At 38.5% G+C, this 26,729-nt stretch overlaps 1 protein-coding gene across 4 annotated transcripts in view; it reads right to left on the bottom strand.

Moving 5' to 3' along the window:
* LOC149070206 (fatty acid CoA ligase Acsl3-like) overlaps window positions 1-26,729 on the bottom strand; it is a 78,007-nt gene that overhangs the window by 20,108 nt on the left and 31,170 nt on the right. The window contains exon 1 of one of the 4 annotated variants that reach the window (XM_089250195.1): window positions 11,332-11,765. The exons of 1 other annotated variant lie outside the window; for it this stretch is intronic. Coding sequence is in view for 2 of the 3 variants with exons in the window: in XM_089250193.1 (XP_089106319.1) it covers window positions 931-955 (25 nt within the window). In the remaining variant the exon portion in view is untranslated. Of the gene's footprint in view, window positions 1-930; window positions 1,456-5,899; window positions 6,156-11,331; window positions 11,766-26,729 lie in introns of those variants that run through there. 2 more of the 4 variants (XM_089250194.1, XM_089250193.1) reach the window with 2 other exon arrangements.

The raw sequence follows: 26,729 nt of genomic DNA, 5'->3' as shown, positions 1-26,729 counted from the left end.
GGGGTTGTCCTGATTAGGACTTTCTATGGTTTTTCCACCATGATTGTCAAGACACCGTAAGTCGGTAGTTTCTAACTAAGGGTCCTTGGGAAGGTTTCAGCTGGGTCTGAGATTAGAATGAGAAAAAAATTAAGTTATTGTTTTTGCAACATTATACGCTGAATGTAAATCTAATGGTGTCCCGTGGTCTTCATCTTGTTGGCGGGAGAGGGGGGGGGGGGTTCTTTTGCCTTCATCTTATTGGTACCATACTAAAAAGGGTTCGTGGAACACAAAAGGTTAAGAATAGGTGAAAACTCAATGTAAACCCAATGAACATCGGGCTCAGGGAAAAAAAAAACAACCCTTTCTTCCGTTTTAACCCCTTTTAATACGTAGCTTTCACATGCACAAAGCATTTTTTTTTTTTAAACTAGTATTGGTAATTTTACTCGTATAAATTTATAATCACCCTGTATATTTAGTATACATAACACACATTTGCGTATTTCATTCATTCCAGAAAAAAAATTATTATTAGTTACCTCTTTTGACCCTTAAATAAAAAAAAATAATCAACATAAAAACTTAACATTTAACGATAAAGAAAATATCACGTTATTTAAAATGAAATAACAATTTAAAATAACAAAATATTTATCTCTCTCTCCCTATTATCCACCTACAAATAACCATTTCAGCGACCCACATATCAAAATAATCAAAAATAAAATACTTCCAGCGGCCTAATAAAAGTTATCAAATTCACCTTGATGACCCACGCACTCCAAAAGGTTGAGCTCAGCTGATCGCAAGAGACAACTCTCAAGACATTTGATAGCGAAAAACCAAAGTCCAATAAATTGTTTTGAAAATTCAGAAAAAAAAGCAATTCAAAAACTAAAAAGAAAACAAAATAATCGAGCAAATGCAATAAAGTAAACCACGAACCTTCATCCGGGCATCTGGGGGCCATTTCAAACTAGAACTGGATTTGTTTACTAACAAACGGGTTAATATTAATTCATGTAACAATGTCTCTTTCGAGCGAATCGTATCGTACTAATGCTCTCAAAATGTGTCAAATCCTTTTTGTTTTTATCTGGATGGAGGTTGCAACCGGAGAAAAATCGGATGATGCCAATCCCATCACGCCACCGAGATTATGCAGCACCATAGATATATATATATTCCATATTATTACTATATCTCTCTTCCGTTTTCTGTTTTCAGCGCCATTATCTTATTGGAGTTCTAATATCTCTTTCTCAGGGTTGATTTTTTTTGATGATCGTGATAAAACCCATGGCGTCAATCTATTTCGGTTGAATGCGTACATGCCGCTTAATCGATGTGGCGTGATGTTTTCTAGAGTTAGGACTATAGTCACAAGGTCAAGGCGGCGGCGGCGGAAATATAAAGATATCAACATACATCTTGGACAATGTATCTGAAGTGAAAAAAGTTATAATAACCATAAAATCCTTTTTCTTCGCAGGGTAAAGTCCAAAGTTCGTTAAGATTGTTACAAAGTAAAACGACGCCAAGGTTTTTATCTTGAAAGACGCGTGAGTTTGTAGACACTCCTCCAGTTTTTTTTTTGTCCCCTGTAAATCCCACGTGAAGTGTGTTCATTTGTGTGAGAAATGCTTCTTTGTTATCAACGATTCATTTCTTTGGAGTCGGAAATAAAATACGGAATATCAATGGGAATCACACGATTTTTATGTACAATGACGCACGGAATTTCATTTCCGTAAATTACTATTGCTAGCTATTCTTAGTAAAGATAATAGCGCTTTGCCAACGTGGCTTACATTGATGATTCGTTTATTTATCAATACAACATCCGATCTGAAAATTCTCACATGGTGTTTGTTGATGTGTCATTGCTGCCGAGTCCTAATGCACTTCATGATTCGGGAATAAAAAACCCATGTGTCGTAATTTCCGCGATAATTTTTTTAATAGTTTGATGCATAGGTTTGTGACCCTCTAGGACAGAAGTGGTAAACCTGCGACCCAGAATAAATATTAATGCGACCCAAAAATAATTTTAAGACTTACATAAATATTCTTTTAATATATATGTGTGTGGCTGTTTTGGGGATATATATTTTTTCTTAAGAAAAGGAAGATGTTATATTTTTTTTCTACTTAGAATGGTAAATTCAGCTTCAGAGTGTTCAACAGTTATCATTCGTATTTCGAGTGCGGCCCTAATGGGGTTTTTCTTTTTTTTTTCCCAATGAGGCTCTAAATGGCTTTTTCTTTTTAAATCGGCCAAAAACGGTGTTTCCTTCTTCCAATGCAGCCCAAAACAGTTTCTTTTTTCCTAATGCTGCTCAAAGTTGTACTATCTTCTTCCACTGCGGCTCAAACCTCCTTTCAATTCTGCCATAAAAACCGAAAAGGTTAGACAATCACACACACCCCCCCCCCCCTGCTCTAGGGTTTCCGAATCTGACCTCCGAAAATTCCGACGCAAAGTGTGTTGAAGACTCATAAAAATTGGAATGAACAAGCTTTTAGGAAAGAAGTTCGTTGCTTCTATAACGTAGTGGTATAGCATGCTCACCCGCCACGTGAGATGGACGCGGGTTGAATTCCCAGTGGATGCTGTTGAGTTTTCTTTCCCGAATTCATCTTCACATCAACCAGTTTTTGAAACCTTCGTATGAGCATGTAGACCATAGTTTCCCAACCTTTTTTGTCCCATCGCCCCTTTATTCAGAAACTTTTTTCTCCCATCGCCCCATAACGCAATCTAACTCATAGGATCCTATGTTATACCCGTAGCTTCTACCGCCCACTTAGAAATTTCCATAGCCCTCAAGGGGGCGTTAACGCCCACGTTGGTAATCACTGCTATAGACTATTTTATCGCCATACTGGCTCTAAAACCCATCATATATCAAATCTACCCATGATCAATCCATAGTGAAATCCTTTTTGAATCTACTGTGCGTCTATGAATGGTTCGGGTGGTCTCACGATTTCATTTCAAAATTATTATTATTCACATATGACCACAAAATTTTGCAATCACCTAGAACAGCGTTTCTCAGCATTTCTTATCCCAAGGACCACTAAAATTTCAAGAACTATTAATATACAGTATATGTGCCTTCAAGATGGCATAAGTGATAGGAATTTCAGTGCATCTGGTTCTTCAGGTTAAGGTTCAGTTATCTGAGACGACTTTTTTTATTGGAATCTACACGGTATATTTAAACATCTTTAATTATAATTGCAAACAATTGAATACATTCCACTTGAAAAAAATTTCCAAGTGTGTCTGAGGACCATCTATCCAATCTTTGGTCCGCGGACCGTTGAGAAACACCGACATAGAATAAATCAAAACTACCCCGAGGACCCATGAGCGCAGTAATATTTTGGATTTCCTATCTAGTTGAAAATTCCTGCATACCGGTTCAAATACTAAACATTTTACTAAATCTCATCACGAGGCCCCCGGGCCGTACCGTGTGGGTCCATGCGTTGAGAGAGCCCGACTCAAAGTGGTTTTTTTTTATTTAAGAATAATGATGATCGAGATGCAGTTCCGTTCACATAAACTCTGCAAAAAAAAATCCTCGAACACGCGATGTGGCATGTCTCTATCAAATTAGATGGAAATCATTGGCAACAAGAGCCTTAAAATACTCGACATAAATGTTACGTTTTTCACAAAAACACCCACACGAAATAATACAGTAAAAATCTAGGTTGGACACCTCCATTAAAATCAGTTCAAGTTAACGAGGTGTCCAAGATATAGAGGTAATGTATTGTAGACAGTCTGTGTTATAGGATTATGTTTGGTTCCCATCCAATGTAGTGAGGTGTCTAGGATACAGATGTGTCCTAACTGACAGGTTTTACTGTACATACATTACGATAAATTTTGTGATTTATATGCATAATCACTGACCATTTTGGTAAGTTGGATAAACATTGTATCCGGACATTATGCATGAACTTGCCCAGAATGATGAATTTTATCGGTAATGTTGGTTATGTTTGCACGTGTTAATAAATATGAAGAAAGCCAACATTAACAAGGCCGATAGAAAAAATTATTTTTCTATATTCTTCACTCTTATTTTAATTTAATATTTGTCTCAAAATGCGATCAGTGCATGCATCACGTAAGGACAAAACTGCAAACTGGTTAAATTAAAGCGATATATTTCATGTGATTTTTCCTTATTTATCAAACTTACAAACTCTATTTGGGGATTATGCGTTATAACCGGTAAAAAGTGCAATGAAATTCATCAAACATACCGACACGATTGTAATTATGCTTAATAACCAATACATCACGTTTACCGTAAGATATGCATTTTGAACCCTTTATAAATTGGCTCAAATTATTGTCTACGCAACAGAACCAACAAAGACCATAGCTTTCACTTGGCGAAGGTGTGTGAACAGGACTCTAACCTTCGACAGAAGAACTCGCACAATTTTAATTGTCTAAACAAAACCATAAATTTTCTTCAAAATCAGTTCGAGGTACCCAACTTACGTTCGAAAGCACTTTTCTATAAAATGGCTTTGGAATGAACTTTAATGGCATTTTTTGATAGGAAGTGCCACAAAATGATGAAAAAATAATAAATTTTTGATCTACCTATGTCATTTTTTTCTCTGAAAAAGTAATTTTTATGTCAAATTTTAATCAAATTCGTGTAATATTTGAAACATGATTGCCAAAAAATTCTATGAATGGAATGTTTTATTTTCACAGTATATTTAGCTAGTAATGGTGCAGGTTATGAACCAAAATTTAAAGGTTTGTGCATGGTGTGCTCATAAGTCACACTCAAACTTGTTAATGCACGTGTGAATTTTTTGAAATTTCATCCTACATATCGTCTATGAACACTGTAATTAGACAAATATATGTGATAGACCTTAGATTTTGATTGATAACTTTCACAATATGTAGCAAAATGCCATATTAGAATTTCGTAATGATACAAGGAATAGACGTTTAGAAATCGTGTCCCAAACTCAAGTAAAATGTCAAAAATAGCATTCTTGTTAAAACATGTTTAAATTTTTTATTCGCAGATTACTCGTATGTAAAAACGCAACACTAAAGGTCGAAACATACTACACTGACGTGACGTGATTTCATGTCATATCAGAGACGTTGCGAATTCAGATCCATGGAAATTCTGTGACGTGGGAATTCCACATCACAATTTTCACGTCACAGAACTTCCACGAATCAAAATTCAGAACGTCTGTGACACGACGTGCAATCATGTCACGTCAGATAGTGAGTGTGTATCAGCCTTAATGTGGACGTGACTGCGATTGTAAGCATTACATAGTCAATGCAAGGCCTACTTTGGAATCGAAATAGATTTTATAAAAAATGAAAATCAATATCTGCCTTCCGAAATGACATTAAACGGATACGTTGAATACGTTTCCGTATTCAATGCGACACCTTAAAGATACCGCTAAGACTCGACCTGGGGCCAGTTAAGAATCCACTCTAGATCATGGATTCGCATCCATTTCCCTACTATTAGCATTCATGAACCGATAGAACTCAAGTCATGGTTTTGTTACGCCAGCTGTTCTCAACCGGTGCTTCGTGAAACCCCTGGGCTCCATGTGCACTTCCCAAGAGCTCCGCGGCCGCTCGAGAAAAATAAAATAAGTTTGATAAAATAAAAAAAACAGAGCGCCCTACGGAGCTCCGACATATAAATTATAAACTAGAAAGGCGAGCCAATAAAGGTTGAGAAAACCACTAAGCAATGGAAGTCAAGATAAAGCATGTAATCAATACGTTGAAATCCAGTTTTACGGACCCACGATTGAACCCACTGTAAATATTCATCAAAAACTAAAATAGCTTTCCCTCAGTCGATATTAAAGAAAAACGTATTACCTGAGAAAGTCATTCGTGTATCAAGGAGAGTCCCACCAAAGACCACGACTTTTTCCCAAGTAGAGATTAGTTCCAGAAGCGTCTTAACTTCTAAAAAGAGTGTAATGATCAATTTTTATCACCGTCTTATCCCAGTTCGAGATTAACTAGGTTTTTTTTTTCATACACGGGCACAGACAGACATGAAACGTGGGCTCGTATCTTCTTCGAGGCAAGGATTAACAGACTTTGGACTGATCACCATATACTTAAGAATCTCTCTTCTCTGCGCGTCTGCACTTTGAATGAAAAGCAAAAATATCTCAAAAGAGAAAAGAAGACACGGACGCAAAACTGACCCTTAAAAGAAGCGGTCAAAAGTCCGCGATAACGGGCGATCACACACACAATCGAGGTCCTTTTTCTAAATATAGTCCATAATCAGTGAGACTTGGGCTCAAGGTTAGACCGACTAGTCTTTTTTCGTTTAAGTATTTATATGTACGCATAATTAAATACTTGAATGATGTGTGAGGATATCATATTAAGGTTGTTAGTTAACAGCTTTTTCATAATATAAGATTTAATCTCAATTGACCATTTTTTTTTTTCAACCAAATCGTCATATCGTACGTTTTTGTGCGATTTAATAGGTCATTGATAAGTAATGGTCAATCATCACCAGAGATAATATCTCATAAGTGCTCTCGATCGAATGAAATTATGATCAAAATGAGATAATGTTAAAATTCAGAGAATTCAGAAAAAATGCAGTTGAATTCTCTTATAACGTCACTGGAAGATTCCTTGGAATGTTGTTTCTATAACCGAGTTATTGACGTTTCCTTCTTGAATGGTACAATCAGATGCAATTAAACACTATGAATGAAGCTTGAAAAATGTCGGAAATTTATATAGTCGACATTTCTCGGCAATCGTCGGTGAAGTCGCCAGATATTGCTTATAAATTGCCCTCGGTGGTTGTGCATAAGAAATACAGTACAAAAGAAATCCTGCATTGATTTAAAATGTAGTTCACGGGGAAAAAATGATTATAACTTTCAACATAGTAAATATTTATGGTCATATTATGGCATAATTTTTAAATTATATTCATTCCCTGGTTTAGCTAAAGATGAATAAAAGAGGAAAAAAATGTTAAGTGTTAGAGCCTCAACATTCTTAGGCTGGTATTACACTATAAAAGTTTTATAAATGAACTTTTATAGTGTAATACCGGCCTTATTTTTATACTGTACTTTGCACATGCAATACAAAATGTACTTTGCAATTAAAGTCTATGACAATCCCCCCAATGTTGATATGAATTCAATTATTCTAGCAATTTCTCGGGAAAACATCATAAAAATAGAAGCAAAACGGCAAAAAGTGTGCCGTTACATCCGAGTCATCGATTTTCATCCACGTTACAAGCAAGGTTCATTACATTTTTCTCCGGGAGAACCAGTCCGGACCGGGTATTATTCTCTCTCAATAGAACCATAGATTACAAATAAATTCTATGTTTAGGGTTAAAGAAGCGGGTTTCGCCACATCAACAAGAGTCCCTGCTCGTTGGAATGTCGTATCATCCGGTCAAGTTATACGTATAGAGCATCGTGCATTCCTTCTTCACATTTTATGTAAAATATACACGTTTTTACGCGACATGTGTCTACAATTTATGTCCCAAGAACTACTCTAGTGACACTTCTTGCGCGCACAGAAGGATCCCCTCCCCCCACCTCTACTACAACGAGTTTGTGTGAAGCAGGTCAGGTTGAATTAAAAATGCTCCAGGCGGACACGTCCTCGGACAGTTCATGTTTAGTATTCGTGACACAGCAATCTCAAGAAAAATCTCTCGTCGGCTTATATTGTTTGAACCATGATCTTCAAGTGACATTTTCTTGCCGAGTTTTTCTTCCAAGGCCGCCCTTACCGGACGTGGATCGGGGGGGGGGGGGGGGGGCGTCTCAATAATTTCTACTCACCAAAGATTTTTAGGACCAGCCCCCACCCCCTTCCCTTTCCCGATTTTACATATTTTATGGAGGAGAATCGGCATTATATTATTGCAGGAATGTGCTAAAGAAATAATCCATACAAAAACATTTTAAAAACCAAATTTAATACAGAATAACCGAAAAAATTGATGAACATTTATCACTGGGGGATGATTTTCAACTAATGAGAGAAACAGTTAGCGAAATGAAATTCAGAAAAATGAAAATTCAGAATAAAAGGCATAAAACAAATTCCAAAATTGATGAAAATCAAGAATTAATGAAATTAATAATTCTGTCAATTGATGAAAATTCATCATTCAATTGCAGACTTTTGCAAGAAATTATTAATGCAAGAAACAATTTAAAAACTGGTGAACGCTTCCAATAATTTACCGTGAGTGCGGGGATCAATCACAAAGCGCAGGACCCGGTGCGACCGCACACCCCTGAGAGTGGCTCTGGTTTTATCCCTGAAGAATGTGAAATCAATGGATTTTTTTCCTAAAGATTTTTACATACGCATGTCACTAATTCTCTCGTGTAAAATATGTCGATACTGAACATTAGAGCCCAAATGGCATGGTGGTAAGATGCTCGTCTACAACCTCGAAGGTTCAAACCCGGAGAAAAATATAGATAAGATATATTCCCTGACCTGGTTGAGGCTCCCACCGGTAGATGACGCCTTCATTTCCAACCCAACTTATTGATGGCACTAAATTGCAGTACAGCGATATGACCGGAGTTGGTGTTTGGTGAAGTGAGTGAGATACTGGAATATTAGAACTTGAAGGAATTTCAAACTGAACATAGGTTTGCCAAGAAATAAATGGAACTCATTTATATGCATCAAGAACTAGTTTAAAGCGAATGGTACATGAGAGAAGATTATCACCACCATTTGCATATCGGAAGCTTCTTTCCGTTTGCGGTTGGAGCACCCCCTGCCGTGTTTGTAAGATGACCTGCAATAAATTGAGGTTAAAAACCTGCTGGAATGCGTCTGCTCTGATTTAATGGGAATCATGGACGGAAAAAAAAAGAATTGGACACTGTGAATTGGTTGCTGTAGCTTCCGTGATAGGTAGAGGGCCATGGAACATCAGCAGATTCCGAACATCGTCCTCCCTTAGTGGTGTGTGATAGGTGCGGGGCCCCGCATGTACGGTAACGGGACTGAAAAAGCATACATTATATCCAACCAATACATTTTTGTGCAGTACTAAACAAGGTGTCTGAGATTCAATTCTGGAACTGTTTCTTACACTCTGAAATTATTTCTTTCATCAATTATTCTGTGATATTTTTATCTCTCATTTATTCTGGATTTTCATCAATTCTCTCTCTCATTTATTCTGGATTTTCATCAATTCTCTCTCTCATTTATTCTGGATTTTCATCAATTCTCTCTCATTTATTCTGGATTTTCATCAATTCTCTCGCATTTATTCTGGATTTTCATCAATTCTCTCTCTCATTTATTCTGGATTTTCATCAATTCTCTCTCTCATTTATTCTGGATTTTCATCAATTCTCTCTCATTTATTCTGGATTTTCATCAATTCTCTCGCATTTATTCTGGATTTTCATCAATTTTCTCTCATTTATTCATATTTTTCTCATTTATTCTGGATTTTCATAAAAAAATTGTGATTTTTTCTCTCTCTCATTTATTCTGGATTTTCATCAATTCTCTCTCATTTATTCATATTTTTCTCATTTATTCTGGATTTTCATCAATTCTCTCATTTATTCATATTTTTCTCATTTATTCTGGATTTTCATAAAAAAAATTGTGATTTTTTTCTCTCTCATTTATTCTTTATTTTCAGCAAATTCTGGGATTTTTTCATTTATTCTGAATTTTCATTGGCGAGAAGATACTATTTTTTTATCATTCCTGTATATGTAATTGATAATGCATGACTAGGTTTGGATGCCCGATTCTCTCCCACCCCCCCAAAAATATATGAAATATACAAATACAAATACAAATACAAATACAACGCCACAACAGGCAAAATGCCCAACGAGGTGGCTGATAAAAAGATGCCCATAAAAATATGGGCTATATTTCAGGGCTAAGGAGCCCCGACATTAGTTTCATATCGGGGCCCCACATGTCATATGGGTGGCCCTGATCATACGCGTGGAGGGGTGACGAACGAGCACTTAAATTCCTTAAGTTTTTCCCGTATACATTTTTGGAGCGAATTAAAATGACAAAATCCGCCTGCGCACTGTTCCAAGTAACTTTTATTTTGTTCTTTAAATTCTAAACCCCTCTCACCGGCATTGACGAGACATCTCGCCTTCTTAAAAAGCCTTTTATTTTAGCAATGACAAGCCAGATATTTCATAAAGCTGATTTCTCTATGAAACACTTCTTTATCCCTCTCACTTTGTATCAGCTGAAAATTGGAGGACGGCCTACTTCATGAAATAAGAGATGGCATCTTGAGGAGGGGGGGCCACATCAACTATAATTTTCAATCACTGACTGACAAAAACTTTTCGTAAAGCGTAAATATGGTTCAAAGTTGATTTTGCACTGTAACAAGTTATAACAAACTATTTTTGAAAAATTAAAGCATAAATGGAGAGAGCAAAGAGCAATTTCGTCGCCGCAAGTAGTCAACTGAATGGTTCTGAAGCAGCTGGCACTCAAGATAGCTGCTCTGTACATGCAAATTAGAGAGAGGGAGTTATCCCTTATCATGGTTTGTCACTTTTTCGATCCTCCCAGTAAAGTTTGAAGAAAACCCGGGCAGAGCTGAGTATTACAGCTAGGGCCGTATTCACCGACGTGGTTTAAACTGTAGTCACAATTTTTAGTTGAAAGATCAACATAGATTGGTTAAAAACCTGAATCTAACCAATCCGTGTCAATCTCTTATCAAAAAATTGTCACTAGTTTAAACCAGCGGTTCTCAACATTTCTTGACTCGAGGAGCCGTTTTCAGTACATAATTTCTATGGCGGAGCATTTTTGTACACAGTTTTTATGACAGAACATTGTAGGCCTCTCTTATTTACTTATCAATTTATTTTTTTTTAATAATGTACCTTCACGTATTCCCAAGGGATCAGCATGATCCGTCCAGGGAATTTGTTAGTGTTAGTAAACATCCATGCCCGAACCGGGATTCGAACCCAGACCAGCACAGTGAGAAGCTAGTTCCCTAACCATTTACTGATTCATTTTATTTTCTTCGAGTCGCCGCGGAGGCCCTGGGAGGTGCACACGGAGCACCGGTTGAGAACCGCTGATTTAAAAAACCATGTCGGTGAATACCACGCCTAGTATCTTATAATAGTATAACTAGTACTTATAAGTCTCACACTTATTAGACGTAAATCTCGTATTTAAATCCGCTAATATGAATACTACCCGATCAAAAATTACCACAAATTCGAATAAAATTTTTGTAATAGTTAACTTACGTGAATTTCAGATTCGGGTCGTCGTTGAAAAAATCCCATGAACAAATGAATCCAAACACAACACACATGCACACACAAAAAGGATCCAAATAATATATTCTAATTGGCCGATCCACGCACGTGTACTAAAAGGTAGCAAATCTTTCCCGAGGGGTTAACTGCTAAGAATACGACTCGCAAAGGCTTCTTCAGAGAAAAGGACGTAAAACTGATGAGGAGGAGGAAGCAGGGCGAGCGGAGATAGAATATTAGGATGATTCCTACTGGTTCGCCCCTGGTCAGACCATACGGACTTTAACTAAGGACGAAGAACAACACTTCGAATGGATGGTGTTTTTTCGTTTGGCTGGTGATTCTTTGAAGGTCGCTGAACAGGTTACGGCCAGAGGAAGAGGCAGAAAAGACGAGTAATCAGCGCAAGGTAAAAAAAACCTGTCGTCCTACCTGAAGGGTTCATAAATTTTTGCTGTTTTTTTAGTTTTCATTTTGGTACTTATTATGAAGATTTCAGTCTGTCTATCCCAGAATCGGACTGCATTGGATAGGTCACACAGTGAATCGTGAAATCAGCTGTGAAAATGAAACCAAAAATGAAGTTTTTGTATCGGGGAAAAAAAACCATATTAGTGTGTAGAGAAGTTTCCCAACCTTTTTTGTCCCATCGTTCCCTTCTGCTCCCATCGCTCACCAACGCAATCTAATCCATAGGATCCTATGTTATACACGTAGCTTCTAGGTGGCGATAACGCCCACGTTGGGAATCACTGGTGTAGAGTAATGTCTAGTGTGTCTTGAGGTGTTGTTTATTTTATGATGTTTTTGTTTACATCGGGAAGCATCGGAGGGTCAAAGAAGTAGGGTGATAACTCACTCAATTGGGATTTTCGCTGAAATGTGATTAAAAAATTTAACTTTCTCAGCTTATTACTCGGTTGTGTTTGGATGAAACCGCAAACTCTGCCATTCGTTTTTAGGTTTCTTTTCGATTCTTTGTTTTTTTTTTTTTCAGCTCAGTGTATAATAAATTGTTTTAGGCCGATATTACACTATACAAGTTTTATAAAAGTGCTTGTATAAAACTTGAAAAATACAACGAAATAAGGTGATGGGTTGCATTCAAGCTTATCCAACCGATCAGTTTATTGGTTGTATTTTTCAAGTTTTATCAAAGCACTTTTACAAAACTTTTACAGTGTAATACCGGCTTCAGAAAATTGTACTTGAAATTTTGTTTCTTTTTTTGAGTGGTTTTGACAACAAAAAGTTTTAAAATAAAGTCCTTTTATGAAACTTGAAAAATGCAGCTAATACGTGTTTCAGTTACTTTCAAGCGAATGTAACCGATAGGCTTATTGGTTTTTTTCAAGTTTCGTAAAAGATCATTCATCAAACTTCTATAGTGTAAATCCCGGCCTAAACGAAAAAAAAAGTCCATCTTTGTGCTACCGTGAAACTTCTTTTCTCGGTATGTGATTCATTAATGGCCCTTGTGGCCGCCCCTTTTTTTTTGTAATATATATTTTTTTAATTGCCTTATTATAACGTATGACTCGCATAGTGCTAGTGGTGGATTGGTCTTGAATTTTAAGAAAGCCAACAAATCTGTTAATCAAATACACTGATGAAAAGTTCACATACACAAAATTTAAACATTCCCTTGAACTTATTCGTCAAAATATGGAAACAGTAAATCAGTCACTTTTTAGAAAACTGAAATTCATGCAACAAGACCCTACCGTTTTTTATCGAAGGAGGAATTCGTCGTGATTACAAGGGAAAATTGGGAAAATCGTCGTAGATGCACGATTCCGATTTAAAAAATGCTCAACAGGTGTTCAAGAATTCTTGAACACCTGTAAGAAAACACTTTCACACGATATGTTTGAAACTCGACAGTAATCATGTAAAGCCGCTGTGGTGGTTGAGTGGTTATAGTGACGAACTCGCGATGCGAGAATCCGGGTTCGAACCCCACAGTGGTGGTCGGCTGAAGTTGGTTTTCTGTGGTTCCCAACTTCAAGGCGCGAATGCGAGCCGATCTCCCCGTTAAAAAGTCTCGCCACAGAGAGCAACAGGCTTACAACGTTACAAATTATTCAATCATTATACTTCACTCACAATTTGAAGTATAGATGGCAGCACTGAAATATCATACACAACACTAGCTGCACACTCAGACTGTTAGGTGTACACACTCGAATTTTGTTCCAGACTCTGCCACGAAGCTGGGCTGGAAGAGATCTCGGCAACGGATAAGTCCGGTGGCAGAGACCCCCTGGCGTTCATTCATTCAGTAATCATGTAAATTGGTTGGCAAGCATTTCTGGTCAAGTAGAAAGCGCGTAGAAAAATTAATTTGCTCGGAGGTCCATGATGCTCAATCCATTTGAAATAACGATGGTCATTGAAAGGAAAATGTGCCAAAATTCTATTAGAAATTCCCATTTTTTATTCAAATCAAGCGCGGATCCATAGGGGTGGGAGATGGAGGTGATCGCCCCTTCCAAGAACCGAATAGTATGAGATAAATTTGACTGTACCGTAAAATACGTGCTTATTCAATGCACCTACACAAATACAACGCCACAACAGGCAAAATGCCCAACGAGGTGGCTGAGAAAAAGATGCCCATAAAAATATGGATGTCATATATTTCAAAAATACATTGAACATTGAAGGACCGGACGCACCCCGCTTCCCATCTCAAGGAGATATCAAAGCGTTCCCGAAAGATGGGTGCATCCGAAATATTATTAAATATGTATATGTGTGTATATATATCTATATAAATTTGTATAACAGAATAACAAGTCCAATTACAGAAGTATAAATCAACGGAATAATTATGATAAATCGTGATCTAAGAATCGAAATCTAAATTGATATTATAACGTCCTTGGCACGTTTGGACTCGACAATCAAATTCCGTTGGTGGCGCTCCGTCCGCGTTCGTTGGATGTCACTAGTCGTGTAGGCCGTACAACGACGAATCGATGTCATGTTTGCGTCACATGTCATGGTCCAAGTGTCCAAGTCAGCCAATGTTCGGACATCCAGATGTTTTAGCTCATTCTAGGCACACATTCCTGTTCCATAAGCATCCTACGTCTTAATTCTCCTCGGCAATTAGGAGATTTTCATCATTCCCGAAGCTACATCGGCTGGCTAGCTGGATTATGGGTGGCATTAATTCACCTCATTAGCATGTTAAGTGTTTGTAGTTTCTCCAATGAAGTTCGCCGTTCAACGACGTATCAGTTTCGTGAATTTCCAGTACCCCTACGTGGCCGCAAGTTGTAGACTCTCCCTGGTATCAGCTTTACTGGTTTGGAAGGCTGAAATTCATCCTGCTTCTTCCGTAGTCCACCCTTCTTGTCGTGCAGCAAATATAGGTTACGGTCTAAAAATTGAATCAAATTTTGAATGCGCGAGAAGTTCATCGGACTTTTTAGTATTCTTATTTCAAAAATGCAGCAACCCAATTAAAAATGCAATTAGCCGCCTGACAATCAAGTGGTTAGGGAACTAGCTTCTCACTGTGCAGGTCTGGGTTCGAATCCCGGTTCGGGCATGAATGTTTACTAACACTAACAAATTCCCTAGACGGATCATGCTGATCCCTTGGGAATACGTGAGGATCACGTTATTTAAAAAAAAAGAAAATGAACAAAAATTATAAACCACTATATAAAAAAATTATAGACACAATATGTCACTTCTCCGAAACTGACCTGGATCCGCCTGCCGCCGCTTCATTCACATCTTAAGACATCTGCCTCGACTTATTTCACAGCTGAAAGTGCCTGCAACCCTCCCCTCCCCGCCTCCATTCGCAGACGAAGATGTCTGCTTCAGCTTCATTTGCGGATTAAGATATCTGCCTAGACTTCATTCACAGCTAACGATGCCCGCCCTCACTTCATTCAAATCTGAAGATGTCTGCTTCCACTCGCTTCGCAACAGAAGATATTTGCCTCAGCTTCATTCACATCTGTAGATGCATGCCTCCGGTTCATTCACAGCTGAAGATTCCGCCTTCGTTAAGGCATGGATCAAGTAGGGGGGATAGGTATGATCGCCCTCTGCTCAAGGGTCGATTAATATGTAAAAATTTCTGTCCTGTAAAATACAGAATAATTCAAAGACGTTACACAATTTGCCAATCCCGACACATCATTCTGGTTCCGCACCTGATGCAAATGCTAAAAAAACGGAATAATTACTCTTCGGAACTCAAGGCATACCAGTCATTGGAAATACCTCGAAGTCACTAATCTTCTTTCACACGATCACACGAACCCATTCATGGTACTTACACGTGAAAGACCGGTTTGACCTTGAGGTTCCCTTGAACACGCATCGAAAGTTGCCCTCTCGTCAGACGCAGAGTTCATCGAAAGATCGAACAGACCCTGTCATTATATATATATATACAATTATAATAATAAAAAAAAAGAAATTTCTTCAACAACTCTTTCAAGATGGATACCTGCTGGAGCTTGACGAAGGTTCGCTGCCGAATCGAGTTCAATCCTTCTCTTTGTGTTCTCATCCAAGCATTACAGATCCACGGGCGGAAAACATGCAAAATAACAACGTTAACAACAACAACGGGTTGTTAATCCGGTGTCTCCGCTTTTTTTTCTATTACGACACCGTTTCATCATTTGTGGTTGGCATTATATGCGATATTTGTTTACTGCTCAATTTCAGAAGGTAATTTATTTTGATCATTTATTTCCTCCCTGGTCCGATGGAACCGAGTAATTGAATAATAATTTATGCTGGGAAATCGAAATATTACACTGAGTCTATCAAAACTTTGTTTAATCCGTGGAGGGGGAAGGGGTGACTTGCAATAAAGCCATTTAGAATATAGCGTATTAGAATATCCTTATACAGTCGTCTTGAACCCAGCTAGAGGCTCGCGCTAAGATGCGGGACCCATGGCTAATGATTCCACCGCACTTCGTTGAAACGACCAGACACTTTGCGGAGTGTCCAGACTTCGGACTTGAACCATAAAATATCTAATTCAAAAGTTGAGATTGAGAATCTCATTTTTTACCTCTAAAGTAGGTATTTTCATCTCGTGCTCGCGAGCAGCCCGTATTTTAATGAATTTATCCAGTTTTCCGAAAAATTATCGAATGGCTTAATATGCTGTCAAACTTCATTAATAAGTTGCTATAAGTCACTCTTAGGAGACCGGAAATCTGTAGGTGAGTCATCGAGTAAGTTCCGAAAGGTAATTAAAAAATAACTGGCATTATTAATGCAAATAACTGGCAAATAATTAAAAATAAGATAATCACTTTAAACTATTTTTATTTCTCAACATAATTTCCACCAATATTTATGCACTTATCTCATCGTTTTATCAGTGCCCCAATACCAGCTGCATAAAATTCTTTGAGTTGCTGTCTCAGCTACATTAGGACTTCATCTTGAATCTTTTCATCATCTGCAAAGTGTTTGCCTCCAAGATGGTTTTTAGTGGACTAAACAGATGAAAATCGCTTGGGGCTAAGTTGGGGCTGTAAGGTGGATGTTGAAGAAGTTACCAACCAAATTTTTTAACTGTCTTCTGTGTAAGACGAGCTGAATGAGGTCTCGCACTATCGTGATGAAGCATTATTCCTCCTTTGCTCAATAGGTCTGGACGCTTTCTCTGAATCGCAGTCAAAAGCTTCAATAGAACATCACAGTATGATTTAGCATTCACATGTTCACTTCCATCTTGGAAATGGGCCAGTAGCACTCCTTTGTAATCCCAAAGCCTCCACCTTACAGCCCTAACTAATGCATACGAGAAAAATATTAATTGTTAATGATTAACTACATTGGTAGCACAAGCAATCAGTTTATTTAAATCAAAATGAAATCTGATCTTTCTTTTTAAAATCATGATTTTTTTCTCACCCTGGTTAACTTAATTATTAAGTGTAGTTACACAAGATCTACTTTAATGCAAAAAAAGTTGTCATTTAAGCCCCGTTCACATGTGTAAATATTGCGGTAGCATTGGGAGTTCTAGCACCCGCTTGACGACTTTTTTCCTTCATAAGGAAAGAAATGAAGAGCAGTCATTGGTGAAAATTCTTGAAGCGGGGTTTAAACCCGCTTTTCCTATTTCCCATGTGAACGCGGCTTTTGTTGCTGAAACTGTAATCACCTTAAATCAAAGCCTCCTAGCGAGGATCCAGGTGGCTTTGCTTAATTCCCGCAACCGCATCCTCTAACTCCAGTCACACGCAACCCACGAACAACTTGAGATCAGAGTTGAGGGAACGCCATCCCGCACCCGCCTCTGTACTCCAACAACCCTGTCCAAGTTTACTTTTTTCATATCGAAGCATGACTTTAAATGCAACTACGATTACCGCGACTAACCATGCAAAACCAGCTTTCGACTCGAGAATGTCGCTGGCTCATTCTGACATAGCTATCCTCTTGATGAAGAAGCCATCCCACCATAGTCTCCCACGTTCCTAGTTAACAGAATATCGCAAAGAACCAGCCAAATTGAGTGATATTAAGGTGCCACTCCAAACCCACCGCCACACTTTATACGCCTTAGTATTCACCAAGATACCCTCAAGTTCAAAAGTTGATTGTGCATAAGTTAGCCGTCTAAAAGATGAAAATATTTACTCTTTATATAGTTTAATATTAATTGTTGCTTTTCCTCCTAACAGTTACAACCAGAATATTCAAATAGGCTGTTGGAACAACAATGGAAAACCGGGGAATGCTTCAACAATGGAAAACCGGGGAATGCTTCAACAATGGAAAACCGGGAAATGCTTCAACAATGCAAAGCCGGGAAATATTCCAAAAAGGGGAATGAAATTCACCTTGACGGTCTTGACTTGTACAATTAACCCTCTCGTTTTACTGGTCTAGGTAGAGTTTCATTCGTATTCGCGATTCAACATCTCGATGGGTTGTGCAACACACACCCTGTATATTCAATCTCGTAAAGGGAATCGGAACCTTTTCATTTATATATCTGATGATTCGTCCTAGATTGGATTCACTGTAGCAGGGTGTTTAACTGTGATAAAAAAATTTCTTAGATCACTAGCCGGCTAATATTAATGCTGTACTTTCTGAAATACTATAATTTTATTCCTTTTTGTTTCTTCGTCTTCTTTTGCGGCATAACGTGACCGATCTCACGGTATCCCGATGTGCCGTGGCATAACGTTTTGGAATCACTGTTCTAATACGCAATCGGATCCTATTAACCCATTTACGATCGCGGACGAAATATTTCGTTTGAAGGCGAGTGGAATACGTTCAATCCAGTTCCATGTTTTCTTACTTATAATCTTCACCATTGCGAAACTTTATTGTAACCCTGTGAACCGAAATTGTTTTGTTTTTTTCCCTAACCGTTTCACTCCTATAACTGATTTTTTTTTTCTCCATGTATGTATCATTCTACTATTGGAAAGTTGTTACCCTGTCGCTCCTGATGCCAACAAAAGAATTCCACGTTTCTAAGTGCAACATTCACAGATATTCAAACTCGAAAACGGAGGAAAGTTAGGAAAAAACAGCGTCAAAATGCGGGTAACGAGGTTTTCCCCGTATTTCGAACCCAACCACAGTTATGGTGGTTTTCTCTCGTCCACAACCTCGAGGAGTGAATGCGAGCCGATCTCCCAGTTAAAAAGTCTCGCCACAGAGAGCAACAGGACTACTACGGTATAAATATTCAATCATTACACTTCACTCACAGTTTGAAATATAGATGGTAGTATAAAAATTCACACTTGGCGCTAGATACGCACTCAGACTCTTAGATAGGAAATATGGTCAGTTTTTCACTACTGGTACTTTTCTACCGGACAATCTTTCGCTGGCCGGTGGCTATGCACCCCTGCATTATAGGCTAACAACGCAATAATACTTTTGTACGAAGATCCGTTGTGTCCAGAATTGCCACATATGAGCGTAGATAGATGAATATGCGTCGATAAGCAAGCATCCCTCAGTAAAAGTACAATGGCACCACGACTCTGTTAACTAGCATACGAGAAAAACGTGTGTGGTTTTTCTCTTTCATTCACTCTCTACTGCACAATGAGTGCTACAAGAAAAAAAAGTTCGGAATGTCCAATGGGGTTTTGCAATTTGAGGAATCGATGGTCCTGAACGATTGTCTCTATTTTCCACGATGTCCAAGAAAGACTACTCGGTTCCTGTCCCATCAGATAACTCTCGTGTGTGATGGGGTCATGACATCCAACGCAATAGCCCGCTAAAGACGAGAGCGTGACCCTAAAAGTATTTGCTTTCTGTATTATCAAAGAGATGGAGTCCGTATATCTCTCATGTAATCTCACTTTTGATGCAGGAAAGTGGACCATTTTTCTTAAGGTATTCCATTCGCATCCTTGTGGTCATCTCTTGCGCTTCCTTAACCCTAAAAGAGAACAGACTATAATGGCATTTCTTTGAAGAATTGTCTTTCTCCGACCCACTAGTGGAATTTTGATGATCACGTAATTTTTCAAATATCCATTATTGTTATTCTAGAAAAAATGTAATTATCCTTCAAACGCGGTATTTTATGAGGATTGTTGCTATTGTTATTTAGCGATCCTTGCGATTCCTTTAAAGAGAGTCACTCAAATATATCTGATATCCTAGACACAAAAAAAAATTGGACCGTGAGAATATGTTCGACTTCATACATTTAGTAATAATGGCTATTATTATTATTTAATGAGTTTTTTCTAATTTTACAGGAATTTTGATTCCAGACGGAGCTGAAGGGATTTACGGAAAATTCGCCACAACGGAAAAATCACCGACAAACAATTCGTCACCAGTGAGTGAGTGGCCGATTGATTGAATAAGTGAGGGAATGTGAGAGCGAGAAAGTGACCGATTGATTTGATGAATGAGCTAGCGAATATGAGAGCTAATGAGTGAGTGACTGCATGAGTAAGTGCGGGAGTAACCATATAAGTGGCCGAGTGAGTAATCGTATGAATGGCCGAGTGAGTAATCGTATGAATGACCGAGTGAGTAATCGTATGAATGACCGAGTGAGTAATCGTATGAATGACCGAGTGAGTCACCGTTTGAACGATCAAGTGAGTGACCGAATGAATGACCAAGTGAGTGAACTATTGAGTGAGTGACTATGAGTGAGCTATTGAGTGAGTGACTATGAGTGAGCTATTGAGTGAGTGACTATGAGTGATCAAGTGAGTGGGTTAATGTCCGCTTGAGTGGATAGGTTACTGAGTGAGAAAGTTTCAAGTGAATGAGTGAGCGACCGTATACATATGAGTGATCAAGTGATTGGGTGAGTGACCGAGTAAGCGAGTGATTGGGTCAGTGACCGAGTAAGCGTGTGATTGGGTGAGTGACCGAGTGATTGAGTGAGTCAGTGACTGTATGAATGGGTGAGTGAGTGATTGAGTGAATCAGTGACCATATAAATGGGTGAGTTATTATTTGAATGAGTGACAGTATGAGAAACTCACACATTCTTTCATTTGCTCACTCGCTCCTCTTGCTCACTTGATCAATCACTCACCTGCTCATCCACAGGAAGCTTGTGACGTCACTGAAGAAGGTCATTTCTCCTATTGCCATTGGATACTTCAAAAAAAGGTAAAGATATCGCATGCCTCGGCCTGCTATATTCAATGGCAATAGGTGAAATGGCCTTCTTAAGTCACGTCACAAGCTTCGTGTGGAGGCCTTGTTCTGTAGGTGGTGTTGGGTGAAATCGGAAAAAAATAGTAGCATGCCTCCCTGGTTTACAAGAGCGCCTGGAATCGAGTTCCGGCGGAGAACAGGTGACTTTTCTGAAAGTTACTTAATATAAATCTCATCTCAAAATTACTTAATAAATCTCAAATATCAGAAAGTTACAAAATATGATTTGTTACTTTGTCCAATACTTAGTGCATTTTCGTGAGAATAGCATGTATATTCACGAAGAGAGATATGTGTTTTCTTTAAAAAAATTCCAATTTCCATCGATTTATCGTTTAGTTTCTTCATTTCGACATCATACACGCGAGTTATGATCAAGCATCTCTCTTACATAGTATCAGACACATGTCGTCGCTCATTCACATGAAGCTGTGGGTTTATTTTTGAAATAATCAAATAACATAAAATAGTAATCAACGTACAAATTTGTGGGGAAAAAATCCATTATCATCCAGGTACTCTCAACCAGTAACTTGAATTACAGCTCACGATATCTCTCTGAATGTTCACGACATTCCACTATACGTACTTCACCAAACACCAAACCTGTCGATATCGATATATTGCAATTTACTGCCATTAATGAGATGGGTTGGAAATGAAGGCGCTCTCTATTGGTGGTCGCCTCAAGTTCGTTAGGGAAAATATCTTATCTATATCTTACCTCGGGTTCAAATACGGGGCTGCGACAGCAACCTTCTCAGTGGTAGACGAGCATCTTGCCACTCGGGTGAAATGCATTAAAATTGGAATTTTTTTACCTGGCAACCAAATTATGAGAAAATAAAATAGATATTTTCTACGCATGCGCAATCAAAAATTATTTATAAAAAAAAAATACTCGTATATCTCGCTGAATGAGAAGTTATCAAATTCTATAAATTTCTATACATGGTAGCTCATGTATAGTGCCTGGTTTTCTGTGAATTGGATAAAATTTGGTTGAAAACTCCGCATGTCATAAGCAAAAAAAAATGCGATTAAAATTGGGATATTTTTAGAGAAAACATATCTTCGTGAATATACGTGCTATTCTCATGAAAATGCACCAAGTGTTGCACAAAGTTAGTACAATATTTTTTGGATGTTACAAATCATTTGCAGTTTTTTATCATACAAGGTTTATTAAAATCATTTTTTTCCTTATTTAATTTTTTGTCGTCCTCTAAATGCACTCGTGACTAAATACAGGGCGTCCATAATTAAAAGACCCTATTTTAAAGTAGCCTACAGGCGAAACCACAGTCATCAGAAAAGTGTGAAATGTTATGGAGGAGGACTTCATGAAGGTGGTGGGAGTTTGTTTCAGGGGAAAAAATTAGTTACACATTTCGACACCAGAGGGCGTTTTACTTTTAATACCTGTAGTAAACATGTAAATTTATGTGATGTGGCGCAGCAGCTGTTACAAAACCTATAAACATTCGCGGAGATCGTGTTTCTCAATGTGTTTGCTGCTCACAATGACGATAAGTTTACGAGATCGCGCTTTCTTGGTCAAATTGTTTTACTAAAACAGCAATTCCGCAGTAACCGCTCTACGGAAATATCGGACTTGGAAGAGGATTCGAAAAGGTCCAATGAATGTTAAAAACCTTCGGAGTATGATAACGAAATTTGAAACCACAGGATCGTTGGCTGCTCGTCGTGGAAGAAGAAAACCCGTTTCTATAGACGCAGTACAGGAGGTTTCGCTTCAGGTGGAAGAGGACAAAGCTTCAAATTCCCCTGTCATAGCACTAGTGTCAGGCTGTAGCACAGGCGTTGGATAGTCCACGTTCAACTGTCCATAAGATCAAGCGGAATATCCTCCGATATTATCAGTACAAACTTTCACTCGTGCAGTGCACTCAATACTCACAATTGTCACATACTTCGGTCAGTTGTGGAACATGCCATCTTGCGATTTCACATGCTATCTGAAAATGATGGCCATCATGTGGAATATGTTTTGTTGCAGTAACAATTTTAAAAGTGCAAGATTCATTGAAAGACTGGTTATTTGTGGAGATGAATATTACGAGGAAGAAAATCAATCACTGCCCCTCCCCCCAGGACATTTCTGTATGAATTGTAAAAGTGTTCAACAATTGTTAAAATTGTAAACGTTTGCCTAAATGTGTCATTTCTTAATAAAACACCCTCTGGTGCAACTAACCCCCCCCCCCCCGACACAAATTCCCATCAGTTCATGAAGTCCTCCACAAAATTTCACAATTTTCTGATAACTGGTTTCGCCTGTAGGCAACTTTAAAATAGCGTCTTTTTTAATTATGGACTCCCTGTACATTCGAAATTATGAATAAGACAATAGGGTTCACGTTATCGAAATTTCAGAACGATTCGCCCAGTAGTTTTCTAGAAATTCGAGAACATGTCTAAACTCCAAGAAAAAAACGACACAGACTTTTGGAAACAGTGTATATCGGTCCGAATTTAGGCCGCAACACTGGGCAGGAATGACCCAGAGATGGTCAGACACGAGAAACCTCTTCGATCTAGACTTTGTTCCTTCAGATATGGATTTTGAAAGAAATGATGATGAAAAGATGATTTACTGAATAAGTTTAAAAATAGATATGATAAATATGACGACGATGATATATATCTTACACACTTTTCTTTCAATGGTCATCGGTGAGGTTTTCTTTTTTCTCGGAAGTCGTGGTCAAATGGGAACAATGGCGGGTGAAGAAGCTTCATTTGAAAATTGTCTGGGATGTAGTAATGTGAACTCGTTCTCCATTCACCTAAAAAAATGTTTTCTTTCTTGAGATGTCCACCTGGGAGATGAATGATTATTTGCTTCATTTTCATTCCCACTTCCTTGATTTAAGATGAACATCGAGAAGAAACTCCTTCAACGGTGGTGTCATTTCCTTCATGCTTTACAATGGGACAGAGGTTTCCGATGCCAACCTGTCATGCTGCAAGTAATGTCTGGAAATGTATAAGACGCTTTTTGCTTAAGTACCATTTGAAATCGTCACGAGGCTTGCCTCCACCGATACCTGAACGTGCAGGAAAGTAGGGTATGAATTGAAGGTTTACGCGCTCAAAAGCGTGTGGGGGTGGCACACAATACGTGGAATGATATGTACCACTAGAAATGTACTGCAGATGTGTGTACTCATCGAAATGCATAGGAATGTTCCGTACCCCCAGAAATGCGTAGTAGTATTGCGTACCCAAGAAATTCGTTGGGGAATATTGCTAAAAAACAAATTCTGGTTTGCGGTGGAAATGGTTGGTCTGGAGGGGAATATTGCTTACCCCAGAAATTCATAGAAATATTGCTTACCCCAGAAATTCAAAGAAATATTGCGTCTTTCAGAGATGCGCAGGAATATTGCGTACTGCAGAAATTTGTAGGAGTCTTACATATAACTACTGTAGGAATGCGTAGGAGGGGCTTACATATAATTAGAAATGCGTTGGAAACCTACGAGCACCTAGAAATAAGCTGAAAGTGCGAGTACTCTTAGAAATGAGTTAAGCGCGTACATACATTTGAAAATACACTCATTCAAAGTCTCAGAAGTGCGTGGGAGATGTATATTCTTTTTAGGCATGCGTACAAGCTTGTGAGCACCTGTATATTCGCGTAGAGGACTTCCTTTCTTCTCCCCTCACGTGGGGGGGGGGTTTGCTTTTGCTCTTTCTCCAGATTCTAGACTCTGGAATCTAGAATAAGAGGGGAAAAGAAAACCTCCTACGTGAATTTAGAGAAAGATTAAAATAATAATAATAACAATCCTCTTAAGGAAGAGAAGAAGCAAGTCTCCTGCTTGAATCTAGAGCAGGGGTCTTCAACCTTTCTTGAGTCTCGCGAGCACTGCCTGTCCATTCCATCATCAAACGAAGAGCACCCGTTACGGCAACTTTAACATACATACTTATGCCTAAAATCTGCATTTGAATGCAATTTTTACAGGGTGTTTGATTGAAGCATTGATCAAGTGCTCTGCGAGCAAGAAATCAGACGCGATCATTGAGCACTCTTGGTTTTTCGAAGAGCACCATGGTGCTTGCGAGCAACAGGTTGAAGATGGCTGATCTAGAGTCTAGATTCTAAGTGTGAAGTGTTTTCACGACAGTACAAGGGGGGGGGGGGGACCTTGTACTCAATCTTTAAGGTATATTTTTGTAAATAGAGTATCCTCTTGGATTAGTCTGAATAGGGTCTATTCGTGAATACCATTAATTTTTCTCTGCGTAGCGTACTTCCTGAGATATAAGCGTTCGAAAAGTCAGACCAATTTTCGTGACGTGATACACAACTTTCTCATTTTCCAGCTGGTTATGTCAGGTACCTGATTTCAAAGATGTATTTTCGCGTCAGAAAAATGCGGAATATATTTCATCATCTAATTATCTCCACTTAAAAGTTAATATGTATCTTTGAACGTTTCTAAAAATAGATCAAAGATCAAAGACCACAAGAAACCCGATAATAGCCACTCAAACGATTATCTAACGTTAAGGTTCGGCAGCGGTGATATTGCTCAAGATGTTATTCGATGTTTTTTTAAACTTTGGCATTTGGCTTGAAGCGTAGACCTGAAATCGTGGAATGTACACCGTTGCGACATCTCGTGCCGTTTTCCACAACAATTGATCAATATTAACTACGTAATAGAAATCTGTTCATTTGACTGAATTAGTCTTGCGACTCCTAAAGCCAGGTTTTCCTAGGAGCAGGCTCTCTGCTGCGCGTCCAGCGTGAAAACTGTGATTGGTCAAAAAACCTGAATTTCATGTTTTTAACCAATCAGCGTTTTCACGCTGCACACTGCACAGAAATTTTACTTCTAGGAAAACCCGGCTTAAAAAGGCTGGAATGCGACGCAATTTGAAATCAGAACAAAGCATCATGTTCTGAGCACATGAGATCAAGAGGAAGGTGGTTGATCCCCCCCCCCTCCTCCTAATCGCCTTACTCCCACAACAACAACCAAAAATATCCGGGAAAATAATAATATATTTATCTCCCGCAAAAAAACGGGATTATAATACCAGCTGGTTATTATAATACGAGCTGGTCCTTACGCTATTATGGGACGTCATACAGTTGATCAACGTGGCTTTTTTTCTCTCTTTTTTTTTTCCTGAGGTTCCCAACTTCGAGGCGCAAATGCGAGCCGATCTCCCCGCTGAAAAGTCTCGCCACAACGAGCAACAGGCCTACAACGATACAATTATTCAATCATTAAGTTTCACTCATAGTTAGAAAAACTGACGGCAGATACTACACGTACTACACATAACAAGCATTATAAAGAAACAGACTTCACATTAGGTTCACAGCATATGCTCAGCTTCCAACATGGCCGAGGTCTTCTACCACTGGCTAAATTCTTTCCATTGAGACAGAGCGGTGGAGTCCTGATCTGGTTAGGAGGAGGTCAACTTGGCCGTGGGGTTTGAATCACCATAAGCATAAACAATAGATTACAAATAGGTATACAATGACAGCACTTCGAGGCGCGAATGCTAGCCGATCTCCCAGTTAAAAAGTCTCGCCACAGAGAGCACAACAGGCTGATTAGTCAATCATTACACTTCACTCATAATTAGAAAAACTTATGGCAGATGGCAGCACTACACATAACAAGCATTACATAAAAACAAACTTCACGTTAGGCTCATAACAC

This window comes from Pholcus phalangioides, unplaced genomic scaffold (assembly GCF_987345545.1).
Source record: "Pholcus phalangioides strain wild (caught in Gottingen) unplaced genomic scaffold, Ppha-v1.0 ptg000022l_1, whole genome shotgun sequence".
NCBI lineage: Eukaryota > Metazoa > Arthropoda > Arachnida > Araneae > Pholcidae > Pholcus > Pholcus phalangioides.
The sequence above is the reverse complement of the archived record's forward strand: the minus strand, read 5'-3'. Positions and strand labels throughout refer to the sequence as shown.